General features: G+C 37.6%; 2 protein-coding genes across 2 annotated transcripts in view; one reads left to right on the top strand and one right to left on the bottom strand.

The window, feature by feature from the left end:
* LOC126285102 (synaptotagmin-7-like) overlaps positions 1-7,701 on the top strand; it is a 351,548-nt gene extending 343,847 nt beyond the window's left edge. Inside the window, exon 8 of the mRNA XM_049984426.1 lies at positions 726-7,701. Coding sequence (XP_049840383.1) covers positions 726-826 — 101 coding nt within the window. The 3' untranslated portion in view covers positions 827-7,701. The remainder of the gene's footprint in view (positions 1-725) is intronic.
* Positions 7,702-11,525: 3,824 nt separating this feature from the next.
* LOC126285463 (protein takeout-like) overlaps positions 11,526-27,320 on the bottom strand; it is a 63,446-nt gene continuing 47,651 nt past the window's right edge. Inside the window, exons 5-6 of the mRNA XM_049984876.1 lie at positions 17,013-17,162; positions 11,526-11,807 (exon numbers count right to left, since the gene is read on the bottom strand). Coding sequence (XP_049840833.1) covers positions 11,653-11,807; positions 17,013-17,162 — 305 coding nt within the window. The 3' untranslated portion in view covers positions 11,526-11,652. The remainder of the gene's footprint in view (positions 11,808-17,012; positions 17,163-27,320) is intronic.

The following is a 27,320-nucleotide window of genomic DNA, read 5'->3' as shown; positions in this document are numbered from 1 at the left end:
TTGGCTCTTTTTGTACGTGATGCGATACTGAACACCATGTCCATACTATAATGCAGACAGAGTCACTTATTAGTCACATCATTACCATATGTGTGATCGATATGTATCAAAAGAAAACGATTCGTGAAGAAGCCAAAGGGTTGAATATCAATGATTATGTCTAGGATCAATGAGATTGCTAGTCAATTTAGTACATAACAGATCACTGTATAAGACTTTCAGAGAATAAAAGTACTGGTAGTGCTGAATGGTTACAAATTTCAATGAGATGTATAAAAAAAGTTAATTAATGAGTTAACCTGTTACTGTATACTTATAATGTGATTGTGCTATAATAAAACCATTTCCATTATAACAACAATACCACTTTCAGTAACATCACTTCAGCAGACCTGTCAGGGTTTCATATACCAGGAGGTTGTTTATCATGTCTGGTCTGATATCTGTGCTTGTTGCAAAAGGCACAATGAAGCCTATAGAATACTGAAACGGATTGCCTAAAAATACTTACTTAATAAATGAAACAGGAGAATGTTTCATAGCTATTACCTTTATCTTGTATGGATAGAAATGTAATCTTAAATTGTAGTCCGTAATTACTTATACCCTTACGTAATTTAATAGTTTTTGTACACTGTTCAGTGTAAGTTATTTTTTCAACACTTTGCAGATGCAGTCATTAACCTAATCATCTTGAAACTAATAAGAAATTTTATTATCTTTAGGTAAAAATGGCTCTGGAGCAACCGAGACTAAGCACTGGCAAGACATGATTACAAAACCCCGACAGACAATTGTACAGTGGCATCGACTGAAACCAGAATAAGGGCAGCAGTTCAGTATTTCACTACCGTATTTACTATTATTGTGTGTCACGTCATTACTGACTTGATGAAGAGTAATTGTTTCCTTCCTGCGTGATTTACATACATGTATTTGTTGATAATCGCTCAAGAAATTTTCTTTTAGAAAATTTAATCCATACTGCCACGGTTACATTGTTTTAATTTGTTTCAGTATTAACTCTGATCTCTTTGGTAACTTCACGGTTGGCTATTCACAGTAATAAACATTCCGATACCATTGTTCCCACTGTTGCTAGTACATATATCTGTTTGATTTTGGGTTTGGTTAACACAACAGCAAATATATTGCGCAGTAAATACGGTAGAGAACAGGGAAATAAAGTAAGAATTATATAAATGTGTACATATAAAATGATGATGTAGTCTCTCTATACTCATCAGTGTTTAAGACTAGTTGCATGTTTATATATCTGTTGACCATCTGTTATTCCGCTGTCCGAAACGCAATTTTTTTGCTACACCTTGCAGTGTTAATAGTTATACCACTAATGTCATGAACTGATGTCAGTTTAATTTTATTCTTAGGCCACATACTTATTTTGGCTTCTCTGGAGTACTATAAACCTTCCATGCTTGACAATGGAGCATATTTTATCCCACTGTACCACATACTTCTGTGCTCGATGTGTACATACATGATCTCTCTCTGACATTGTATTCTTATCATCAGCTATGAGTGTAATGCTGTTTACAAGTAAGTGGAAAATTTTATAGTCTATCTGATGTATTGTAACCAGATTAGCAAATAAGTAGCATAATGGTAGTGTGAAATAATTTTTCTGGAATACTATTTATTTATGTGTTTTAAATATCTATTAAAGAAGGTATATGTGCCCCTCAAATTGTGACCCTCTCCTTAAAATTCTCCTTTTTTGGAAAAAAATCATGTATTCTCAAGAGAGTCTCCCTTTTAACATAAATTCTGAAATATAGCAGAAAAGTGATCATTACACTAGCAAAAATTATATAGCAGGAAGAGTAAAGCCAAAAGAGAATATTGGGGATAATATTAACAGAGAGACAATTATCCTTAAAACTGAATACAGTCTGATTTGAGTTGCATAGTTATGTTTACCACAAATTACTAAAAGTGATGTAACACATAAATTGTTACGTATTTCTTGTCGTGTACATTTTTATCTGATTGTTAGAGAATTTTTATAATAAATGTCTGTCAACATAAGTGCTACACCTAATTATCCATATTTAAAATTAATTTCAATGTAAGACTCCTTATAGTTAAAATGCACATAATGATTTTATTAAAATTCATGTTAGTGTAAGAAAACTTCATTGTCATAACGTTATTTTGAGCAAAATCAAATAATCAATCCTGTTATAATAAACCTCTGATTCATTTCAGTAATCTAGTACACAATATGTCAAATGAAAATAGTCCTTATTTTAGTCACATAACTCAAAATGCGATACCTGGCAAGAAATTAGTAACTCTGAAATTGTTAATTACAGTGATTGGAATTTTAGGAATTCTACATTCTGTTTGAGATATTTTTGGAAACACATATTACTTTGCACAGCATTTTTTCTTAGTCAGATTATTTGCTGTTAATGCTAAAAAATTTATTCACTGCAACATTTTTATCAATAATCTTGTATGAGTAACACATTGATTCTGAAACAGAAGTAGGTAACTTATGTGATGTATGAAAATGAAAGTCATGTATGACATTTTCTAAAATATCTCATTTACATACACAGGGAATGAATTGTTCAGCTTTGACTATTTAACACTCTGGCTTGTTTGAATCGTTCTCTAATTCCAATGCTGATTAATAATTATTTCTTAATTTTGTAAGAGATGGCTGTGTAAATTCTAATATTTTATTTCTCTGAAAAGAGCAGAAGTTGCTGTTTGTGAAATCTTGAGACTGTGGTTTTATTTGTTTACTGTCACCTATGAGAGCCAGTGTGCGGAATATATTAAAGACTGTAAGTGGTATCAATCAAATGTGTGAATTTTCCACATAAATCAGTAGTACATGAACTTAGGTTTTATTATGTTAATTATCGCCTGTACTGAAAAACTCTAAGATTTCATTTCATAATTAGCTTGGAATTGTTGGAATGACAAGTAACACAGACTTTATCTCAAACTACTGTACTACAATCGAACAAATTTCTGTGATAATCAGAACTTGATTAATGCATGTAGATATATAAAAGTCGCATTTTTATCAGATGTAATGAACCAATTGCGAATTTTGTTAGCCATGAACGGATCTGTTTTATAGATATGATTATAGTAACAACAGTATGCTATTACTGTCCTATATTTGAAAAATGAATAAAATAACCTAAGTATAGAACATGTGTATTACATATAGATTATAAGACAACAACTTAATCTGATTTCGAACAAATTTTAGAGGGGCCAATAACTTAAATTATTCTGCATAAAGCTGGACTGTGATTTTGGAATAAACGTTTCTTCCTTATTTGGTACATCTTTCAGACTACTGCATAAACTTCAAAGGACTTGCCCACTGATATTATTGAGTGTGCCTGTTACTCTCTATCCTGACAATATTACATTTTTTATGTTTATGGCTTGCTGTAGCTCTGTCTTTAAATTCAGGTCTCAAAATTCATACATATTGCAACTGTAATATGTTTTAGAAGCATCAAGCTGATCAATTACTATAGTGCTTGAGTTCAGTGCTTCTTATTAACTGTGTTTTAGTTAGTAAACGCTAATAGACTTACCTGTTCAGAACAATGAAAGAAATAATGTAGGTACTAATGTGTTCACAAGCAAGGCATCTTAACTCTATCTTAATTCAATGAAATGTTATTTCATAGCATTGTAATTTTTGTCAATACTTATTTACTAAAAGGTACCTTTTTATTTGTGATATGGAAACAATGTAGCATGTGTTTCAAAATCATGCTTATCCACTCTTCTATTTTGTCCACAGAAAACACAATCTTAGCAATAACTCTCTTACAGTTTTTCCTTATTCCTATGTGTGACTTTTCAGGTCAAAAACAAGAATATATCTTTGAACATTTTAGGAGAAGGTTTAGGGCCATAACTTTAGAAATATTCACAGAAGCTAGGAGTAGTGTATGCCCACAGTAACCATGAAGAATATGTGCATTATCAATGAGGCCTGGCAATGTTAACAGACTAAAATCGATATTAATGATATCATCATGAAGAACAAAACGAAATTATTCTCACCTACAGCATCAACATGAATACTTTCAATCATCCAGTAACAAGAGAGAATGGCATAGAAAAGAAGTAGATGTTATTAGTATGTAACAGACTTTATAATAAGTACATTATGATGGCCCATATTGATATCATACTATAAATAATCATGGCTATTTCTGTAATACACGAGGCTGGAAGACTGCCACAAAAGTTATAATAATCTGTTTCACAAGTTTCAGGGGATTTTAACAGTGATTCATTGAATTTAACTTCCAATAGATACACAAATAATGCCAAACAACACAAGAAAGTTACATCAAAGTGTAACATATCTCAGAAATTAATGACCCACAAGAACTTTTCATCCAAAACTGCATTTCTCATCATAGATTATTTTCTTTCTAATATCCTGATTTCAATTTGTATGTTGCAGAGTAATTCCATTTGTGATCTAATTCACATTGTGTCAGTCTGAACACAGCAATAATATAATGCTTCTAGTATGTAAATTTTTAACTTCTCTATGAGACAGCTAAACTCAGTTTCATTCTCTCTCTACATTATACCTTACATATTTATGCAGCTTTCTCTCATAAATGCCTTCACTGTATGTTTCTAAGACACTATATTTTATATGTTAGCAGTGTGAGGACATATATCATTTAATTTTTATGTTATTTACTTTGAATTGTGATTCAGTATGACAAACTGACTGAACTGACCTGAAAAACTTTTAAAAATGACAATAATTCTTCCTGTTCCTCTGGCATCAGAATTTGGAAAATTCATTTGTTAAATTTATTAACTCAACATGTCACATTTAGTGGAACATATAAATAACTTATTTTATTTCGGTATGTGTTGCCATAGAGTAAGCTCAAAATGTACAGCCATATAATTATTATATGATATATTATATTAATTATCATATGATATATTTTGTTTATAATTACAGCACATGAACCCAAATACAAAAATCTCTTCACTGTTATAGAAACCAATATACATAATCATTGTTCTGAGATTTGTAATGAAGACAAGTTTTCCATGTTCTGACTGCAAAAGATTCAGAGGTGTACACTACATCTGAGTTTTTACTATATAGCTTAATATTAACAATAACAAATGAACTTTTAGTCGTTATTACAAAGAGAACTTAGTTCTAAATTACACAAGAATGTCAAAGAATACATGAGCCATTCGGCTTCAAGACACAGGAAGAGTCTGTGAATAACATAGTAACCAAATGATGATTTTTGATTTATGGAAGCAACTGATATGGATTGAGCAGTTTGTAGATTGAAAAGAAAATCTATGAAATTGTAGTGCCTATTGTTGAATGTTACAGATTAAATGTTGTGCCATAGTACCATGAAGAGAAGACTATGTACTTGTAAAATAGAATAGCAGCATAAAAGTTAATTGGGTCATTCTGTAAGAGTGTGTGTTTTAGATAATGGGTGTTAGTAGTGTTTTCTTAGTATGTAAAAAGTGTAAATGTGGAATAACTAGCTTTTAAAACTGCTAAAATGTGTAAATGTTATTCAAACCATACCCAAATACTAAATGTTGGCATAATGGATGTAATTACTGTGCTATCAGTAACAGCTTAAATTCTAATTTGCCATATAGCTATTGATTACTAGTGCAATTGTCCAAAATTGTGGAAATACATAGAACAAACAGGAAACCTACAGGACATGTAAGTGTATACAGTAGCTAGTAGCCACAGAGAGAATGGTTCTTATCTCATGATTGTGAAGATCCACATTTTTTTAATATTTGTAGTTATTTCCTCTTGTGAGACAATTCTGTAACGAGAAAAATACTTCTGTTCACATATGGAAAGATTGCCCTTGTTGATACAGCTAAAATATACTAATTTGTTTTGAAACCTATACAGGCATATTTCAAGAAGCTGTCTACTGTATTTCTCTGTTGACTTAACAGCAATTTGCATTTGTGCTAGAATGCCATCCTTTAATGACATTCATGATTTTTTGTGCCCTTTTATATATGTGAATATTTTACTCTCCAACATTTTATCTTTATCAAATGCACTGTTCCTATTTGTATTGATCTGATGTTCCCTATTCGCAGTTAATAGTTTTTCCTTAAGTGTTGATTTCACTGTGAAGAAAGAGAACAAACTGGGGATACACAAATAATATAAAGTAGGCATGTGTTCAGTTATCTCAAATAACTTACGTCACTTACTTGGTTCATTTTTATTTATCTTGTAAGTAATCCACATTCAGTATGTGCATACTTTAACTAAACACAAAACTTACCACAAGGAAATTTATACATACCAATTACAGTTAATGATTTATTACTATCTTTTTCATATTTGCTCAAACTGTGTAAAGCTAGTAAGCTGTTCATCTAGTTCTTGTAGAAGAGTAGTTCCCAGAGCAGAATATTTCAAACATCTTTAACTTAGTGTCCATGAAAAGCAAAAATAAGACCCTCAACCACTTACACAATAAATAAACTTTTGAGAAGAAAAAAATTAATTTGGATAATGCAACAATAAAGACCAAAACACAAATAAAATTAAACTTTGAGAATAAGTGATAAAATATAGAAAGATTCAAAAGCATTTTTCAGAACATAAATTCGCACTAATGGGCAAAATGAAAGTGCATCATTTAGTGAAAGTCAACAGGCTCCCACTAAAGTAATTTCAGTCCAGTAATAAATATTTTGTAATTCTTGTTTGTAAACATCTGCCAGATCAACATCAACAATGACATTTTATCTACTTCTAAATATCTCAAGCTTCTAAAAGTTTGTCTTCATGCTTTGCATGGACATTAATGTATGAAAAGATAAAATATATGTACTAAACGAAAAAGTTTTTAAACAGAACATAGCTCAGGTTTTCTTACAGAATGACCCACAATGTTACATGCCTCACATTTTCCCCAAAACTGTACCCATTAAAAATGATTTAGGTTGTAAAGTACTAACAAAGACCTTGTAAGTATACTTCTATTTATAAAACACACTATGTGGTTGATTCATTGACGCTGATTTAAAAAATTCTAAACATAAATAATATGACTACATACGCACAGATCTCCTCCCTGTGAATAGATTGAAGAGCATCTATAGAACTCATAGTAGTGGTTCTAAAAATGTGTCACGTTGATGAGGCAACCACAGTTCAGTGAATAATCCCATACAGAACTGCAGTGAAAATTGATGTCGTAGGTACCAATGAAATTGAAACCAAACTGTCCTCTGTATAATGAGATAATTCATGTTCATGTACTGTACATACAACCAAGTTTGTGTAGTTTTCATATGTGATGTTGTTCTGTATAGAGGGTAAGAGGTTATGCCCACAGTGTACAAAATCACCTGGATGTATATTTATACTTATGAGCATACAATATAAAATATATTTTAAATGTGTAACAGTAATTTTAGTAACTCTTGTGAGTGTAGTAAGACAAAAAAGAAGTTACCTGTTTTCATAGTGTGGAGAAAGTATTTTTTGGAAGCTGGCATTATAATTGTGAAATGTATATTCATAAATGTTTAATATGCCTCATAAGTTTAGATTTTTTTATGCTTTATGTAGACAGCTCAGGCATATCAGTTTCTCATTGCCTTAGTAAGCTGATTGGAAAATAAACCAGTTTTAGTGTCTGCCTTGTTCTCTTTCTTTGATTAAACAGTACTGATTTACTTTCTTAGCAGAATGATGTGAAATAAAAACAATCCATATTGACAAGATGACAATATGTTATATATCTGTTGCCACACTAAATATATTTACTGCATATTCGACAGAGAATAGTTTTCACTGGAGAGAAAATATGGTTTAGGTCAGTGCTTGCACACTGCCTCACTGGTGGTGGTTTTGCATCATAATCATTATTACAAAGCTCTGAAAAATACTAAATTCTTTCGATATTTCTTTATCACATAGAAGTATTACATGGAAACTGAAGCTAATGAAACTGATGCTTAATTTTTGGTAGACATAAAGAACATTATCTCTTTAGGTGTATTTAACACCTCATACATACTGAGAACTTATCCAGTTGCATGTAAGTATCCAATGTGATTTTAACTGTTCATGTGTGTGATTTTGGAAACTATAAGTCAACAGGTAAAACTTATTCAGTTGGATCCCCTGAACGTAAAATGTGAACCAAACTAACAAAAAAGTGGTAGCAGAAACATGCAGGCTCTCTGACAAAATAGGTATAGATGGTAACAAAAATAAATTAAGTGACACAGTTACACGTTCACGGATTAGCAAACGGCATTGAACAAAAAAATCGTGTATTAAATAGGTAATATAGTAAAAAATAAGTATTTCATACAAAATGAACTGATCGTAACAAAAACACATCCCAAAATTGTAAACAAAACAAGACAAATAGCAACAATACGGTGCTTATTTCCTCAACTGCTGTGAAAGTGAGGAAATTTGCATAAGGATGAATGGCGGTACACAGGGTACAAGAAACACATCAGGCCATGGATATACATTACGAGTCATTCCACATTTGCAGACGACCTTAGAAACTTCACAAGGCAAGAAGAAGCACAATGGAAAAAACTGTGATCTCACTAAAGATCGGTAAACGCAAATATCTCACATATCAAGAAAAGTACGGTATACACAAAACGTTAACACAACAAACGGCTGGCTAATGAACCAAAAAACGTTGGGAATCAAAGAATATACAAAATAATTGAACATGACACCTGACTGAGCATCGTTACTCCCTCTGTACCATCTGTCACTTTCTCTGACACTCTCTCCCTCTCTCTCTCTCTCTCTCTCTCTCTCTCTCTCCCTCTGTCTCTCTCTCTCTCTCTCTCTCTCTGTATCTCTCTCTGCTACTTCTCTATGTATTAGGGTAACTTCACCATTGACCATTTCATCATATATAAACTGTAACTTTCATTTCTTTTGAATTCAGTGTTCACGATTTTGTAGTCGACTCTATTCCCCTTCCATTTGTACGCCCGTCATCAGCTTAGACACTACTCCTCGAGCCCATTCACATAGTACAGGTGTAGCAACATAAAAAATATGTTTCTTCAGGAAAGCAGACTCAAACAAATATTGGTGATTCTACACACACAAATTCAAAAACATACGTTTAATTCGAAGAACGTAAGTAAACGTTAGCGATGCTCTACTCATTTGCGTTCTGCGCCAGAAAACGGGCAGTGCTGCACGTCAGAAGGAAACTACATCGATTACAGTGCCGAACTACGGAATACCTGATTTCTTGATGTAAAGAGAAATCAGACGAAAGTGCAGTAAGTAAAAACAGCACTTATCGCCATCCCAGCAAGCATTGAGTGGTAAGTAGATTTATTTTGACGTATTCATTGATTAGAGAGACATCAGAAAGCTATTAAAGCAGAGTAATGAAATTTCGGTAATACTTACTTCTAGGTGAAATATGTAAGCGATTAATACTGCTAGATGACAGGCTAATGAAACCGCGAAATGCAAACGTAGATGCATAGTGTTGTACAGGTGCTGGAGGTCAGTTGGTGGGATGTAGGTGTTAAATGCTCCTTCCATTATGTCGATCAGTAAAGGGACAGTCAATGTTGTCTCTGGATGGCGCTTGATTTGTCGTTCGATGATGTCCCATATGTGTTGGACTCGGGACAGAGATGATGATCGAGTAGCCCAAGGCAACATGTTGCCACTACGCAGAGCACGTTGTTTTAAAACAGCACTATGTCGCGAGCGTTATAATGTTAGACAGCGCCCCCTGGTTCTGTTCATGAATGGCAGCAGAACAGGTCGAAACATCAGCCTAACGTACATATCCGCAGTCAGGGTACTAGGGATGGTTGGGATAGAAACGTAATCGCACCCGAGACCATGACTACACGTGTAGGTCCAGCCCGCAGACAGTTTGGTTGTAGGAATTCAGCTAGCCTTCTTCTAACCAACACATGGCCATCGCTGGCACCGAAGCTGCAACAGCTCTCATCAGAAAACACGACAGACCTCCAACCTGCCCCCCAATGAGCTCTCACTTGGCACCACTGAAGTCGCGAATGACACTGGTCTGCTGTCAGTTGAATGCACGCTACGGCCATCCAGATCGAAGCTGTCCTTGGAGTCACCGTTCTGTAACATTTCACTGTGTCACAGTGGTGCCGTATTATGCACTACGGTGTGCCAGGTATGTCGAACACGATGGTCTCATCTATCTGTAGCCCCAAGTGGCCATGCAGAGGCCGGTCTTCTTGAGACTACTGCTGCCATTAATCATGTACACTGGCTACATTCCTGCCAAGTCTTTTAGAATAACTTATGAAATAATAAACATTTTACTTACGTTTATTTCATTTGTGTCGTTTTCATTTCACTGACCCTTTACTTTGAGTGCTATTCTCATATGCTGTAGTACATATTTCTTGTAGATTACCGAGTGCTGACAAAAATGAATTGTATTCACTTAAAACTTTCCTAACTCATTCTTAACTATTCCTTTCAGTCGTCAGGCGCCGATCTGTGAGCTCCTGAATGATACCCATACAATTGGAATGTTGATTTTCTGCAATCCTTTTCTTCATCATTCTGTATGACTTTTTTTCGAAAATTGTATGATCATCTGGCGATTATCACAATTATTTCCTGCCAATGCCCCTACTAACTTTCTCTCCAAGATAGGAATGTATTTCGAAATCCGACATCTGAAAATGTGCTACAGATAAGGGTTAGAAACGCTGCGCTTTCTAGCCTACTTTTCACGAGACCGAGTAGTAACTGATGAAATCGGTCTCTTGCGACCACTCCCCTGTTAAGCATGCAGTACAGTCCTGAAACCGCGGATAACTTGCAAAACACCGATGATTTGCCCCACACACGATACGATCCAGTCTCCGGGCACATCTGGGGACTAGATCCGATAGGTAGGGCTTACAAACTGCAGGTGTGTGTGAGTGTGTGTGTGGGTGTGGGTGTGTGTCTACCCGTCGATTGATGTCCGCGGAACTGGTGCGCTGCTCTGGACCACAAAAGAAACCGTTGCCGTGTGGCGAGGGAGCGCCTTCAATCTCCAGCAACTTGCGCCAAGCTGTGCGAAGTCTGTTCGTCTTCTCTCTCTCTCTCTCTCTCTCTCTCTCTCTCTCTTTCTCTGTCTCCCTCTCTCTTCACACACCCACACCCACGCACCCACCCACCCACCCACACACACACACACACACACACACACACACACACACACACACACACACACACATACCGCAGCCGAGTGAACTTCACATAGGAAGGGCATGAGATTGCAGTCCTCCAGTACTCATCTCAGAATAGCAAAATACTTGATCTAAGTTTCCATCTATGAGACCTTTCTGTCGTATGCTATAAAATCTGTTGATAATTACTTTTCAACCGTATTCACAATATGTGCAAGGTGGTAAGTGATTGCCAAGTATTTATTTGTTTTCGGTAGGCCCAGAAAATATTAATAAAAACAGCTACGTAGAGTGAAGACTTTATTAAATCAAGTGTGCAAGAGCATACAGTGAGAATTGCTTTGGTGGTGGTGAGTGCAATGAGACACCCCGCACTGCTCCAGCAGTAACTGGGTGGAGCGCTGCTGATCGCGCTCACGAAGGGGGGAAGATGGAGTTGTAGGGCACCTTGCTGAACAGCCGCCTCGCCACGTCCATATCCGTGGCTGCCAGCGCCATCTCAATCGCCGGCTTCAGTTCCTCCACCACCAGGTCCACGTTCTCGTTCAGAAACTTGTTCATGTTCTCACCTGTAATAGAACACGTGACAGCTATCAATATTACCTTCTTATTACCTGTATACACTGTCTTAACAGTTTCAGAGACAACAACGTGTTCCGCCTGGATTGTTACTAAGTCATTTTTTATTTCACAGTTTACACGTGTGTGCCCTTTCCAAGCGAAATGTTGTTGAGGTCTTCAGTACAAGATAGGTTTGATGTACGTCTCCATACTACTCCATCCTTCCCAAGCGTCTTCATCAATGCGTATATCCTGTAGCCTGCTTCTACTTGAACCTGCTTACTGTACTCAAGGACTGACCTCCTCACCCACACTTCACTCCATTACGAAACCGATTATTCCTTTGCATGAATATTAGTCGGTATCTTCATGAATCCGGTAGAATAACTAGTACTAGAAGTTGTAACAGCATAAGGGCATCCGTTATAGAAACAGATACGCTGAAGACATAATACGCGTAGTAGGTGAAGCAACCAGGATACAATAACTAAGGAGAAACATTCATGAAATACATAATCACACTAATTTTTACAATACCAGTAGAACAAGAAACAAACTGAACTTCCTGGGTATAACCAGTAGAGCGGACCATCACAATCATGTCTTTGAGGTACACAAAATCCCGCAACAAAAGACGCAGTAATAGATGCAAGCTTAAACCACCTACAGAAGTACAAACGGCATTCAAATGCAGATAAAACATTTTTAGCAGGACCCCCTAACCGTAAAATATGAAACAAACTAACCAAAAACCGCTAGTTGAAACAAAATGGCTCTGAGCACTATGGGACTTAATTGCTGAGGTCATCAGTCCCCTAGAACTTACAACTACATAAACCTGACTAACCTAAGGACGTCACACACATCCATGCCCGAAGCAGGATTCGAACCTGCGACCGCAGCGGTCGCACGGTTCCAGACTGTAGCGCCCAGAACCGCTCGACCGCTCCGGCCGGCGCTAGCAGAAACATGCAGGATCTCAGACAAAATAGGTATAGATGGTAACAAAAATAAATTAAGTAACACAGTTGCGGTATCAAGAGCTAAACTTGAAGAAAAAGAAACACTGTTCAAGAAATATTAAAATGTATTGTGTCTCTGACTAAAATAATTTTTAGCGGTTTGTATGTTATTAGTGTTATTACTTGTTAAAGGGACACGCACCGAAATCACAAATAAGAGATAAATAAATCCAGCAACAGTTGAGACGGAAATTGTTGTTATGTCGAAAAACTCAGTGTGTGCCCGATTCTCCATCAGGATTTGACAAAATAAGTGTATGCAGTTTCATACTGCTAATCCTACTGAACGTTAGATCAACTTCGAAATAGTATAAAGAGGATTACAAAAGTCATGATTTCAAAGCCGTGCTACTAGAACGACTCTTTTGAAACAAAACGTATTGTTAGCTTAAGACTGTCAGATTAAGATTGCCCACGTAGGTCTAAACACGTTTAACATTGTGAGCAGTGACAACCAAATAGGACATACCAATGGTTTCACTTTGTGACTTAGGTCTTATGTTTTATAGGACCTCTTACCTACCTTTTAAACTTTGGAGGTGCTATCTACTATCCTGTTAGGTTCTCTCTCCTGGTATAAAAGATGTTTTGCATATTAGGTTAGTAACAACCTAGTGTTATTTACAGAAGGAACATACCAGCATTGTGGATGCCCACCGACAATGAGGGAGCTCGGCGTGCTTATATTCGGAATGCTTCGATGCCTTTTCAGAATTCGCTAGTATGTTATCCACGTACTCCGTCACTGCAGTTTGGAGGTGCGTATAATAAGTACTTGGGCTATACCCCACAATTCCACGCCAGATATGTCATAAACGCAGATACATAGATAATGGAAAGTAGTGTTTCTCCGATTATACAATCTGCGTAGGAATGTCTACTAAGTGAACGCTCATACTTACAGAACATAAATTTTGTTCGCAGTATATGAAGAGGTGACAGAAGTCATGAGATACCAATATGCATATATACAGATTGCGGTAGTATCGTGTGAACAAGTGCTTAAACGACAGTTCATTTAGAATGCTGACATATGTATTCAGATGACTCACGTGAAAAGGTTTCCAACTTGACTACTTGCCACGCGATGGGAAGTAATAGATTTTTAACGCTGAATTGTAGTTGGAGCCAGACTCATGGGAATTCCATTTCGGAGATCATTAGGAAATTCAGTAACTACGAAATCCACAGTGTCAAGAGTGTGCGAGAATACCACATTTCGGGCATTACCTCTCACTATGGACAACGCAGTGGCCGACGGCCTTCACTTAACGGCGGAGAGCAGTGACGTTTTTGTAGAGTTGTCAGTGGTAAAAGCCAAGCAACAGTGGGTGAAACAACGCAGAAATCAATGTGGTACGTATGAAGAACGTACCCTTTACGACAGTGCGACGAAATTTTGCTTCATTGGGCTATAGCAGCAGACAACCCACGCGAATGCCTTTGCTAACAGCATGACAACGCCTGCAGCGCCTCACCTGGACTCGTGACCATATCGGTTGCAACCAAGACGATAATTAAACCGGGACCTGGTCAGGCAAGTCCCGATTTTAGTTGGTAAGAGCTCATGCTACGGTTAGAGTATAGCGCAGATCCCGCGAAGTCATGGACCCAAGTTGTCGACAAGGCTCTGTGCAAGATGGTGGAGGTCCCATAATGGAATGGGGTGCGTTTACGTGGAATGGACCGGGTCCTCTGGTCAAACTAAACAGATCATAGACTAAAAATAGTTATGTTCACCTACTTGTAGACAATGTGCAGCCTTTCATGAACTTCATGTTCCCAGACAAAGAAGCAATTTTTGACAATGACAATGAGCCATGTCACCAGCCCGCAACAATTCGCGATGGGTTTGAAGAATATTCTATACAATTCGAGCGAATGGTTTGTCCACACAAATCGCCCGACCCCAATCCCGTCCAACATTAACCGGATTTAACCGAGAGGTAAGATCATGCACAAAATTCTGTACCAACAGCACTTTCGCAATTATGAACGGTTATATAAAGGCAGCATGCCTCAATAAGCCAACGGCTTGTTGAGTACAGGCCACGTCAGATTTATGCATTACGCCGGGTAAAAGGAGGCCCCACACCGTATTAAGAAATATCCCATGACGTTTCTCATCTCCGTGTACTAACGCTTTGCATAACTTCAAGTGAGTTTAGTACATCGAACGGTTTTCGCGTAACCATTAGCGCTTTGTCATTACATCACTCAAACACAGGTCACAATGAAACCTTCTGTGGGTTCTGTACGTAAATTTCGTAGACATCTTAACACTTTGATTCAACATGTTCAGTGAGTTCGCCTAAAGTTTTGTGAATATAGCTGCAATGTCGTTTGCCTGCTTGTGACTACTGTTACAGGTCATATGTGGCAAATCTGTTTGGTTACAGGGAAACAAGGGACAGCCATCGCTATTGTAGGGAGGATGGACTGGTTATAAATGGCATTGCATAGCGTTCAGTGAGGAAATGCAGTTTTGTACTTTCCCGCATGTCCATCGTCCACGACTAACGTTTTCAAGATGCGCAGCGTTATTACTCCTTGTTTCGTGACGTGGGAAGTCATCGCGCATGATGTTAGGTCAAGGGCAACTGTTCGTATAGCAGCACATCACGGAAATCATCGTGTGTTACCTTCCATGTAACAGTATCATAGTTACATTTTTCAACAGGACAATACTCCTACACACGTGCCTCTATGAACTGTCTGCGTGATTCTGAGTTACTTTTGTAGTCAGTCAGATCGCCGAATCTTTCCACAACACACCATGTGTGGGACCAGTTTGAATGACAACTCTGTCCCAGTGACACCATGGTATCAGGGACAAATTGCAAAGGTAGTGGGCCAGGTGGCTGAGGAGAGGATATTATGCCTTTACGACGCCCTCTCAAAACGAATCACAGCATACAAGCAGGCTAGAAGGCGGCGCAACCTTATGCTGACACTAGCAGAATATCACTCGATCACTGAGTTAACGTCAGATATCCTCTAAACGTATACAATCCCGTTTCATTTCCTCCTTCTCTTCTGTGTGCTTCACTTTTATTGTCACTGTATCTATATAATTTTTTCCACATTAAAAACTGCTCGAAACTGGGACACATTCAGCGCATGGACTGCCAACATTCTCGTACACTACCGAACGTATCTAACATTTGTTTCATTAATATCTCATGATACAGCCATACAAATTAACAAATTACTCTTACAGTGCTAACTATATTACATTGTGTCTCGACTTCTTCAAGAGATTTTAAGTAAATGATAGCTATAAGGGGATCTGTGGGGTATGTACCTATGAAAAGTGAATTTTCTTCCTCTGACATTTGTAGAATTACATATGTAATAATTATTGACCATTGCCGTTTCTAAAAATAAATGTATGAAAACAGGGCAAATAAACGTAACATTAAAGACTGTCTTCGAGCATTGTACTGAAGACGTTTGACAACTGATGTTGCTGAAATATACAACACGCAATGCAGATTCCAGAGATATACGTACACAGACATTACATTGTGAAGGATGATGTTCCATCCTTGGTGCCCATGCAACCAGTGATCGCAGTAGCCACTAGTAGCAGTAGTACTTCATTATGTCTGTGTAATTCTGTTACTCTTCGCCAACAGCTAATTTCGAAGCGAAGGCAATGATTGATACTGTCGGAGATTGGATTTTTACAAGCATTTAATGCGACAAGTGCACCGATGATATTTAACACTATTAAATAGTTATTATAGTGATATTAAACGTGTTGATAATAAGGGTAGTTTTGCTAGCCAGAAACTTTGAAACGGCACGCAGTACAGAGAGTTTTTGTTTGACTACGTAACTACTGATGTTACCCGTACACAGTGTAGTCAACGTATGGAATGAGTTACTGAATGAGGGTTCCAGTAGAGGGATCTGCTCATTCTCCAGTTCACGTCGTTAATGCATTATAATCAACCCTTACTTTTGGATAAGTCAACGCTAATTTAGCTCATCGCTTCCCGCTTTATTAAAGTACATTACATCCAACTGATTACTAATTATCGGTGAAATATGCTATTACGTTCGGTCGTTGTTCGTAATTTGTGCTCCCACACGTAACTCTTTCAATAAACTGATTTTGTTTTCGTCTTATTGACCGATTAATACAGTTGCAGAAAGTAATTTTACAAGTAAATATTGGCAACTTACCCAATACTTTGTCCCCGTTGAACAGGTTGTCAAGATGTATGTAGACCTTTGGAAGATCCATCTTGACTGTGAAGTTCGTGATATTCCAGTACACTTCTCCATCTCGCTCCAAAGGCTCTCCCCACATCTCCAAATCAGCTTGTAAACCGACTGCAAGAAAATAATGCAGTTGTAAGAAGATACATTTGACATAGGACTTGAAATGCCTAATTACTTGAGCTGAATTGTTGTTCGAAGTGATTGCCTTAAGTAACTGAACGATTGTTTTAGCTAGGTTTCATCCTTTTTCTGCATACTTACATCATCAGTCAGTATTATTAGCAAGATAAATTACTACATGCACCAGGTACAAAATTCTTTGACATTAACAAAATATTGTAGTTCATTCATTCTCACCGTGACTTGGAAAGAATATGTGGGTGAGGTGGTGAGTGGCTTTTCCCTAGCAAGTGCATTATATGGTAGACTGGAAGGAAACGTAGATACTATGAGTTTTTGTGTGCAATATTTGATAGTGAATTCACTTGGGTGGAACGTACCAATGAATTACTAAAACAGCTAATGAAACATTTATTTGCAGTGCAAAAGTTGATAGAAGCAGGTGATTTGAAACTAAACAAAGCTGACTCTGTTTGCTCATTTTAATTTCATAACGATAATCAATTTTGGGTACCTCCTCCATCTAAGGTAACAATTTCACAAGCCCCCTTATTTGTGATGTGAATTCAACAATGAAGTACAAAAGAACCGGCTGTACCGCCTGCTGCATATCAGTGTCTATAGCCCTAAAGGAAAAATTCGTTAATAATTATTCCCATTTTCAAATCTAGACCTCAGTTAAAAGACACAATACTAAAAATACAGAAGTTCTATTTCGGGATAGAAAATAAATTTAATTCAGTACAGGAATTGTCCATTGCTAGCGACCATAATAAATTACGATTTATAGTGATACTGAATGATTTATTTGTGGTCAGCTCCTTATATTTTAACAACGAAAGTCTTATATGGACTAATTTTGTTTAAAATACCATAATGTGAGTTCCGTGCTATATCTGGATTCTGAACATTTTAATTTCGGCACTATCCACTGAGAATTCTCTTCGTTTGACAACGTGTGACTGCAAAAGCCGTAAGGTTATTTAATTTGCACATATATTGTTTCCTGCTTGTGCCGACTATTTTATTCAAATGCGGACGAAAATTAATTACAGTTTATTTGTTGCAAATCCTTCAGGGCCTCTTCACCAGCATGTTGAAGATGAAAATTAAATCATAGGATACATATTATTGTATTTTTTGATATCCCTCATATCCACGAAGGTCTCCCTACTTATATATGTATAAGCAGTGTGATTTACGTTGTCCATGGCAGAGGAGATCAAAATCGGTCCCTCTGTTTATAGAAACGTTGAACGAGGTATCGAAACTACATGACTGAAAAGGAATTACACTAATTGTAAACAGTAAATCACACGATTCAATAATGTTAGACACATCTTATCATCTACTTCAATAACATCCTTATGGGTGCAAAGCTTTGTAATTATGAAACTAAAAGCACTATTAAAACCGGTGTTTCGACCATCTTTAGAAAGGATGTCTTCAGGACAACTAATTTTTGCACTTATAATCTGTTAGGAAAACTTCATTGTCTACATCTACATTTACATCTACATGATTACTCTGCAATTCACATTTAATTGCTTGGCAGAGGGTTCATTGAACCACAATCATACTATCTCTCTACCATTCCACTCCCAAACAGCGCGCGGGAAAAACGAACACTTAAACCTTTCTGTTCGAGCTCTGATTTATCTTATTTTATTTTGATGATCATTCCTACCTATGTAGGTTGGGCTCAACAACATATTTTCGCATTCGGAACGTTAAACATTGCATTCGGAAGAGAAAGCTGGTGACTGAAATTTCGTAAATAGATCTCGCCGCGACGAAAAACGTGTTTGCTATAATGACTTCCATCCCAGCTCGCGTATCATATCTGCCACACTCTCTCCCCCCCCCCCCCCCCCCCTCTCTGCACCGTTTCGATGTCCTCCGTCAATCCCACCTGGTAAGGATCCCGCACCCCGCAGCAATATTCTAACAGAGGACGAACGAGCGTAGTGTAAGTTATCTCTTTAGTGGACTTGTTGCATCTTCTAAGTGTCCTACCAATGAAACGCAACCTTTGGCTCGCCTTCCCCACAATATTATCTATGTGTTCTTTCCTACTGAAGTTGTTCGTAATTTTAACACCCAGGTACTTAGTTGAATTGACAGCCTAGAGAATTTTACTATTTATCGAGTAATCGAATTCCAATGGGTTTCTTTTGGAACTCATGTGGATCACCTCACACTTTTCGTTATTTAGCGTCAACTGTCACCTGCCACACCATACAGCAATCATTTCTAAATTGCTTTACGACTGACACTGGCCTCCGGATGACCTTACTAGACGGCAAATTACTGCATCATCTGCGAACAACCGAAGAGGATTGCTCAGATTGTCACCCAGGTCATTTATATAGATCAGGAACAGCAGGGGCCCCAGGACGCTTTCCTGGGGAACACCTGATATCGCTTCAGTTTTCCTCGATGATTTGCCGTCTATTACTACGAACTGCGACCTTCCTGACAGGAAATCATTGTGTATGCCCTCCAAACGAAATACCCTACACTCATGCTACACCGGCCATTCCTCGCACATATGGGTGCCGGATTAGCGGAAGTGCCGGCGTGTTGAGGGTGTCTAAAATTTATTATAAACACATAGAGATTGTACTTTATCAAATCAAAGATACAATCAATTTTACAGAAAACTTAGTCCTTGAGTGTGTACATGCTTATTAGTTTCAGTCGACATTCACTATGGAACATGTCCCAAAATTTTAGTTGTCACCATGATGATATATGCGGTGGTAGTATGCTTTATCACACAACGGCTTTACAAGCATTTCATTGGTCCTACCATGTTTCTGACTGTTGCATAATGTACTCCAGGAAGACGACTCCAGCTTCAGCACTAGTAGTCTGAGATATCCTGATATTCTCTCCTCCTATGTCATCTGATTCATCAGTTTCATCGTAACTTTCCTGTGACCTTATGAACGCCTCTTTTCTGCCGAAGTTTGGTCGTAAATAGTTGCCGGCAACAATGATTTCCGCGACGAACTTCAGTTCAGTTTATATCTAATATCGAGTTTCTGCTTGAGGTCTAGAATAACGTGTTTCCCTTTAGAAGCCATAATAATGATCCGCAAGGAAAGCCACAATTTCAAAGTTTACAGGAACGTTAAACATTGTAATTAACTAACAACATTGTTGCAGACGAAATTTCATTTTTGTAGGCGTTATTTCAGGTTGAACGAATAGAAGGTGGAAGTGTGCCGGATTACTGAGAGGTCGGACCACTGAGGACCTTATTAGTGAAAGTTTAATGTAGTGCAATGGTTAAGATATGAAAATTGCATTCAGATGGTCATACTTGATGTTGACCCATAATTTCTTAGGATTCCATAAGTCACTAATTCAAAAGCAAGTTACACCCTTCGTCTACCTTACCACATATGCTTACAATCTAAAATCGTAACCCATATTAAAAAATCCATTACCCATGCCTTCTACTCGTACTTAGGCGCCTTGAAACCTTGACTAAAATGTCCCGACTCCGTACTCCAGCTAGTAATAAGCCATCTATGTATCCTGCTGTACCATTGCACCATCATCCACATTCAGTTCACCCCCAAGATTTATCCATATATCCCTCTGAAACCTCAGCCAACTCTCACTCAACAACCACTAAATCCATACTCATACACATGCTTTCTACCAGCCTTAACTAAACTTACGCTGGCTTCACCCCATTCACCCCAGCACATCTGGTCACATTTCTTATCTCCTTCATTCCATGAATCGTGATACCGGTCTCTTGCGGCCTTATTCAAGCAGATATCACACCATCATACACCGTGATGATTTTCATACACTGTCACATCACAGAAGCTTCAGAGAAAACAACTCTTATTTATCATCGTCTTATAAAGTCACCTGCACAATTTCAAATACGTCTCAATCTGTTAGAACTTATAATATCTAATATCAACAGTCTACACCAAATGTTTTAATTGCTGCCTTCTCACTGAAAGGTATGTACACTTAAGGACGAACAGGGGCGTCATTTACTGCCGTAAGTGGATGCTATGATGCACTGAAATAACGACACAGAAAAAATGAATACCCGAAAATATAACCTGAACCCGAAGCAAGAACACTGACAGAAAAGCAGGTGACTCATTCAAATTTGTACTTGTTGAAGGAATTATGAGGTCCAGGAATCTCTAAGAACGAGATTTGGGGAAGAGCGTAACTGTGGCGGCTAAGAAGTGAGGATCGGCATTAGCTGTAAACTACTTGCAAATTTTACACTTGAAACCGGGTGTTTTCCCAACGATTCTCTTACAGATTTATGGAAACCACAGCTTCTTTGACAACCGCCCGCTACCTTCTAGGCGATCGGCCCGATATCTTTTTCGTTCTCAAATCCACTTACAAGTCATCTTCATCTGTTTTCGTCCATTCGTTCTAAATCGCCCTATGACAATAATATCAACTTTCAGTTTCTTCCACTATGTTACCTTACACTTTCACCATTTCTTTTTTCGGTTCTCTTCATTTCTGACGTAGTATAATCTTGAGACTCTTGCTTTTTCCCCAAACGTCTAACCAATATGTACATATACTTAATAACTTAATTATATTAATCTGAATATGACAAATAGTATTAAAATGGTTTGAATGTCTGAAGTGGTAATATGAGTAAATATTATTGACTACGAACTAATAAAGTTAATACCTGCACTATTTGTATTACTACACCTGCTGTTAATAGTAAACGAAGAAAGGAAGGAAGATCAGGGTTTAACGTTCTGTCGACATTCAGATTATTAAAGACAGAGCAATCGCTCTGATTGTTTCGAAGATAGGGAAGGAAATAAGTAGTGCTCTGACAAGGAACCAGCCCAGCATTCGAATGGAGTGATGTAAGGAGATCACGCAACACACAAATGAGGATGGCCGGACGCAATTTTTGAGCCCTCGTCCTTCCAAATGGGAGTCCAGTGTACACTACCTCTCTCGGTGTCGCTAATAGTGGTTGGTTGGTTGGTTGGTTGTTTGGGGAAGGAGACCAGCCAGCGTGGTCATCGGTCTCATCGGTGTACGGAAGGATGGGGAAGGAAGTCGGCCGTGCCCTTTCAGAGGAACCATCCCGGCATTTGCCTGCAGTGATTTAGGGAAATCACGGAATACCTAAATAAGGATGGCCGGACGCGGGATTGAACCGTCGTCCTCCCAAATGCGAGTCCTGTGCCTTACCACTGCGCCACATTGCTCGGTAATAGTGGTAATAGTAGTGATAATAATAAATAAAATATCAATGACAATAATGACAGTGGCAGATGTACAAGAAATTTATAGGTGTGTAAGATAGATGTCTTCTGATATAGCGAATACTGGGCAAAGGAAATTTAAGGAGGCTGCACTAGCTAAGAAAACTGGAAAGATATGAAGATCCATTTGGAAAGAAGGATGTAGAGAGATAAGTGTGTACATGGACACTAATAATCCTTAATGTTTCTATAGTTGATATGTCATTAACTTTCTTCTAAATACAGACGACTTATTCTGTTCTATAATAAGACCTCCTGCTGTTTTCTATGCAGCCACAGGAGTTTTAGCTTTTATAGCTGTGTTGTTTCACCAAGGGGTTTACTTACATTGTTGAATGACACATTTTACATTTCCAGTATTTCTTTAAGTAACTTTCCATTTGCAGGTATACTTATACCAAGATATTAAAAATGTGTCTCAAAGCCCTACATTAATGCAGTTAAACCCACAAACTGCGTTTCTACCAGCTCCATGGACGTGCTTCGTAAGTGATCAGAGGAACTCCGAATTAGCAGAGGGGTTAAAAGGATTGTACATTGGTGGTCATTGTTTTTAAAAATTGATCAGGATGAAGTATTAAATAAACAGATAGGTAAATCTGGCCTAATGAGAATTTCAATGGGTAACGATAAAAAGTGCTCTCCCCCATTCGCTGATGGCTAGATGATAATTGTCGAAGCTAACGACTAGTCTCAGCTATTAGCTTAGGAAGTTGCTTGAAGAATATGACAATGGGGTTTAAAAATAGATACAATAAACTAAATACATAATAGTGAGTGTTAACGAACAATATGATTCAGTCAACAATGCTGCATTCTAAAATATTGCTGTTTGTTTATTTTACAAAATTAGACTGTCGGATTTGATCTAGGTAAAATTATGAAGTGAAACATTGACCATATATTCGTAAATTCCTCCAGTACGTGGCCGGGTAAAAATTGTAGTCGACTCTGTATTCTGATTCTTGAGCCAATTTACAGTTTCACCAGTTAACAAGAACAGATGCCTGTAACTGTACTGTCCGAACACCGAGACAAGCACACTAGAAATCCTCATTGGTCTGTCATAGTAGTACACGAAGATAAAAGCTTTTCTGTATTGTTTAAAAGGTTTGCTAATAATTCTGCAACTGAAGTGGAAAACTGTATTTGCTTTATACCATCTGCAATACACTCTTGAGCTTTAGATACGGCCTAGATTGCCAAAAATGGTTCAAATGGCTCTGAGCACTGTGGGACTTAACATCTCAGGTAATCAGTCCCCTGGAACTTAGAACTACTTAAACTTAACTAACCTAAGGACATCACACACACCCATGATCGAGTCAGGATTCGAACCTGCGACCGTAGCGGTCGTACGGCTCCAGACTGAAGCACTCGGCCACTCCGGCCGGCATTAGATTGCCTGTGAACCTGATTCATTCAATCAGTATCCATGCTTCTGGAGAATACATTGGAGCCTCAGTAAAATCCGTGTGTTGGAAGTTGCTACTTCGTTTCCGTTTGTAAAACAAATTCTCGTGGGCGAGATAATTAAGTAATCACTGTTGTAACTACCAACTCACATAAGGAATTTGAAAATTTCTGAATATTCCTTCCGTTTGTAAAACTAATTGTCATGGGCCAGATTATTAAGTAATCTCTATTGCAGTTACCGACCCACAAAAGAAAGTTGAAAATTTGTAAATATTCGTTAGCACTGACGTTACACACTATCTTATTTGTCCAAATACTGTTTCTCAGAATTGCACTGGCCAGCGTATTGACATTGCGGATTAACAATAGCACAATCACGACTGTTCCATCTTTATGTATTTCCACTGATCATTATGACCGTGATATTATGTGAGTCTGAATGCAATAGGTCTAGCTAACTCACTTCTGTAAAAGAAAGCGTATCTTCTCCCTCCGTTTGCCGCTTTATAGATGATGTGATTCGACTGTGTTGCGTTATCTGACTACGATGCTATTCAGCGTCGTATTAGAGTTTAGTGATTTTTTTTGTGTGTTTGTGTCAATTGTGTTTCATATTGTGCCAAAGATTTTTACTTTTCTAGCATATTTGATATGTAATTTGGAAGGAATGATTTTTCTTACTTTTCTAATTTCTATTCGGGACAAATCGCATGAGCATTTTATATTGCGAAGTTGATATTTACATAATGCTCAAATAAAATAAAACTGTACCTAAACACACATTCTGCAGTGAATGATGTAATGCTAATGTTCAAGTGAAGAGTAGAAATGTCAAACTTTGTAAGTGCCGCACCATCAATTTGTCAAAAAAATAAAAAATCAATGTAGGTCTTTCTGCACTTAACAGTTCCGAAAAAATGAGAACACACAATTATCCTACTAACCTCATCACCATAGAATATAATGTGACAAAATGGAAAACAAATACTTTATCAAGAATCCTCTAGGTGCCATACTAGGGAAATACCTGGTTCCAAGCGTCAATAACAAGTTTTTCTTTGAAGTGCCATTACCACCGAGGCAGTACGTTTTAATTATGATAACACAAGTACAAGTATACAGTATTAAAGTTTTAACTAGTATAAAAATACGCTAGTGAACAAAAACTATTTACCATATCTTTTCAATTTTTTAAAGGTATTATAAAATCAAGTCACTACTATCGAATTTTGTTTCTTACAAAATTACATTCCTGGAATCAGATGCTACGAAACTTACTGCACAGATAGACACGGCAACATCATCAACGGGCTGTTCTGTCTAGCAACTGACAAACATGGGTGCTCCCTCAGATGAAGCACGGCATGCCACACATCAACCATCATCTTTCCTCTCTTGGGTACATTGACATTTTTCGTTTATTCTGTTTCATAGTAAAATAGATTAATATTTGAGATAGATGAGTATGAGAAACTATGACCATACTTCACTTGGAGATCTCATACTCCTGCATTGATACCAACGTTTCAGCAGCACTTCTAAAATCAAAGAGATTATTTGAATGTAGACTAATTATCTTGAGTGGATCGATAGCTCCAGCTGACTAAATCTTAAGGAAAAAAGGCCTGGATAACACAAGTTATTTCACATATCTTTTTTCGTGCTTTGTTTACTGTTTTAGAAAGGCAAATTATCCCTTCCATTAAAAAGACGTTTTACTGATACAGACAAAAGTTTACGCGCACTCTCTTTACCACACGAAATGTAGGTCACCTAAGTGGATAACTTGATTCATGGCACTTACAAATCCAGAAGGCATGCACTGCATGGCACTAAGGCTATGCGCCATCTGATAATGGATGTTTGAAACAGTTTGTCCCTGATCTGGTACTGGGAACTAGGCTAGAGACAGGCAACACAGTACTGAAAATACAAAAGCGGTGAGAACGCGTTTGGTGAAGAAATGGCAATTAAAGCTTGTGACATTCCCCCTTTTCCAGTTACCGGACTGATTTGGCAAATTCTATAGTGATTCATTTTCTCTTCTTTTGATCTACTGACATGTTGAAGATTTGCATTGGCTGGTCTAAATCAGATACGGCATTGCCCCGTTGTGGAGCGCTCCTGTACTTGTGTCGTATATAGTATAGAAAAGTGAAAGATGGTAATGGACAGATCACTGCTTTATTTTTTTCCAAAATTCTTTCTTTTTTCGTTGTGAACATACACGAAAGTGTGTTAACATTATCATTACTGGCCCAACAATTATCTATGTCTGCAGAATCCACGTTGTTCTAGCTGTGTTCAAAAATTTATATCTTGGAAAATATGGGACATAAAAATACCAAATTAACGCTACTTTAAGCCCATTTTGTCTGATTTAAGATGAAACTGTAATAAAATTCTGTCTGGTACAACATGAATAAATTATATTACTATACGTGACACTGTTTTCGTAAAATTAGAAAAGCCATGTAACATACACGGGAGGCATATTCTTGGATTGTGTGGTATATGTTGCAGGAAATATGTGTGTCACTCACCCTACAGGCCCGTTTTGGTTGTTTGAAGCAGTTGGCAGGACTGGTAACGAAATCAATTATTGTTCTTTTCTTGGTCTGAAAAGCACTGTGTAACCAAAATGCCTTCGATACTCCTAGTAAGAGCCAGTGCAAAAGCAGTTCTGCCACCATTTTAAAAGTCCTGTGTCTGAACAAATTGTACTGGAGTTGCCTTCAAAGACACCTGTATCGTCTAAATCATCTTCGCTATCTAGAGCATCGACAATGTCTCGAAAGTTCAGCAAATCGTTAATTTCTCCATTAGATAAACCATGGCGCGCCAATCCTGTTACACAGAATACGAACGTTGTTCTCTTTGCGCAGGCGAAAACAATTGCTCATGACGAAGGAAATACCGCGCAAACCAGACACACTATGTATCCGTGCAGACTAATGAGTAACAGTACAAACATCGTATATCGATAGTCAAGAGATGCGAAAACATCGCGCAAATCATTTTACTTAACAAAAATACACTGGCCCGTGGAACCTACGATCTTAGAGCTTTTGGAAGGATCGCGGCCCATAGAAACTAGGGGCCTGGAGCTCAGTGAGTTAATCTCAGTTACAACCAATGGAACCGCTACGTGAATCGTAGCCTTACTCAACTGTAAGATTAATGCGTCCCTCTCTCTTGTAAAAATTAATTTGGTGTACAAAGTCGTAGTGACTGCAGCTCAGTATGTGCTGCGTGATTATGTAATTACCACCCAAATTCCTGTTTGGCAGACGCATTTCACACATTATGTACTGACCAAATGTAAACACACAAGGCCGTATCTCAACAGTCAGCCTCCTCATTAATCAGCATAGATGGTTAATTGAAGTTGGTGAGTTCCTGTGGGACCAAACTGCAGAGGTCATCGGTCCCTAGGCTTACA

This window comes from Schistocerca gregaria, chromosome 8, assembly GCF_023897955.1.
Source record: "Schistocerca gregaria isolate iqSchGreg1 chromosome 8, iqSchGreg1.2, whole genome shotgun sequence".
Classification (NCBI taxonomy): Eukaryota; Metazoa; Arthropoda; class Insecta; order Orthoptera; family Acrididae; genus Schistocerca; species Schistocerca gregaria.
This window is presented reverse-complemented; position numbering and strand designations above follow the sequence as displayed.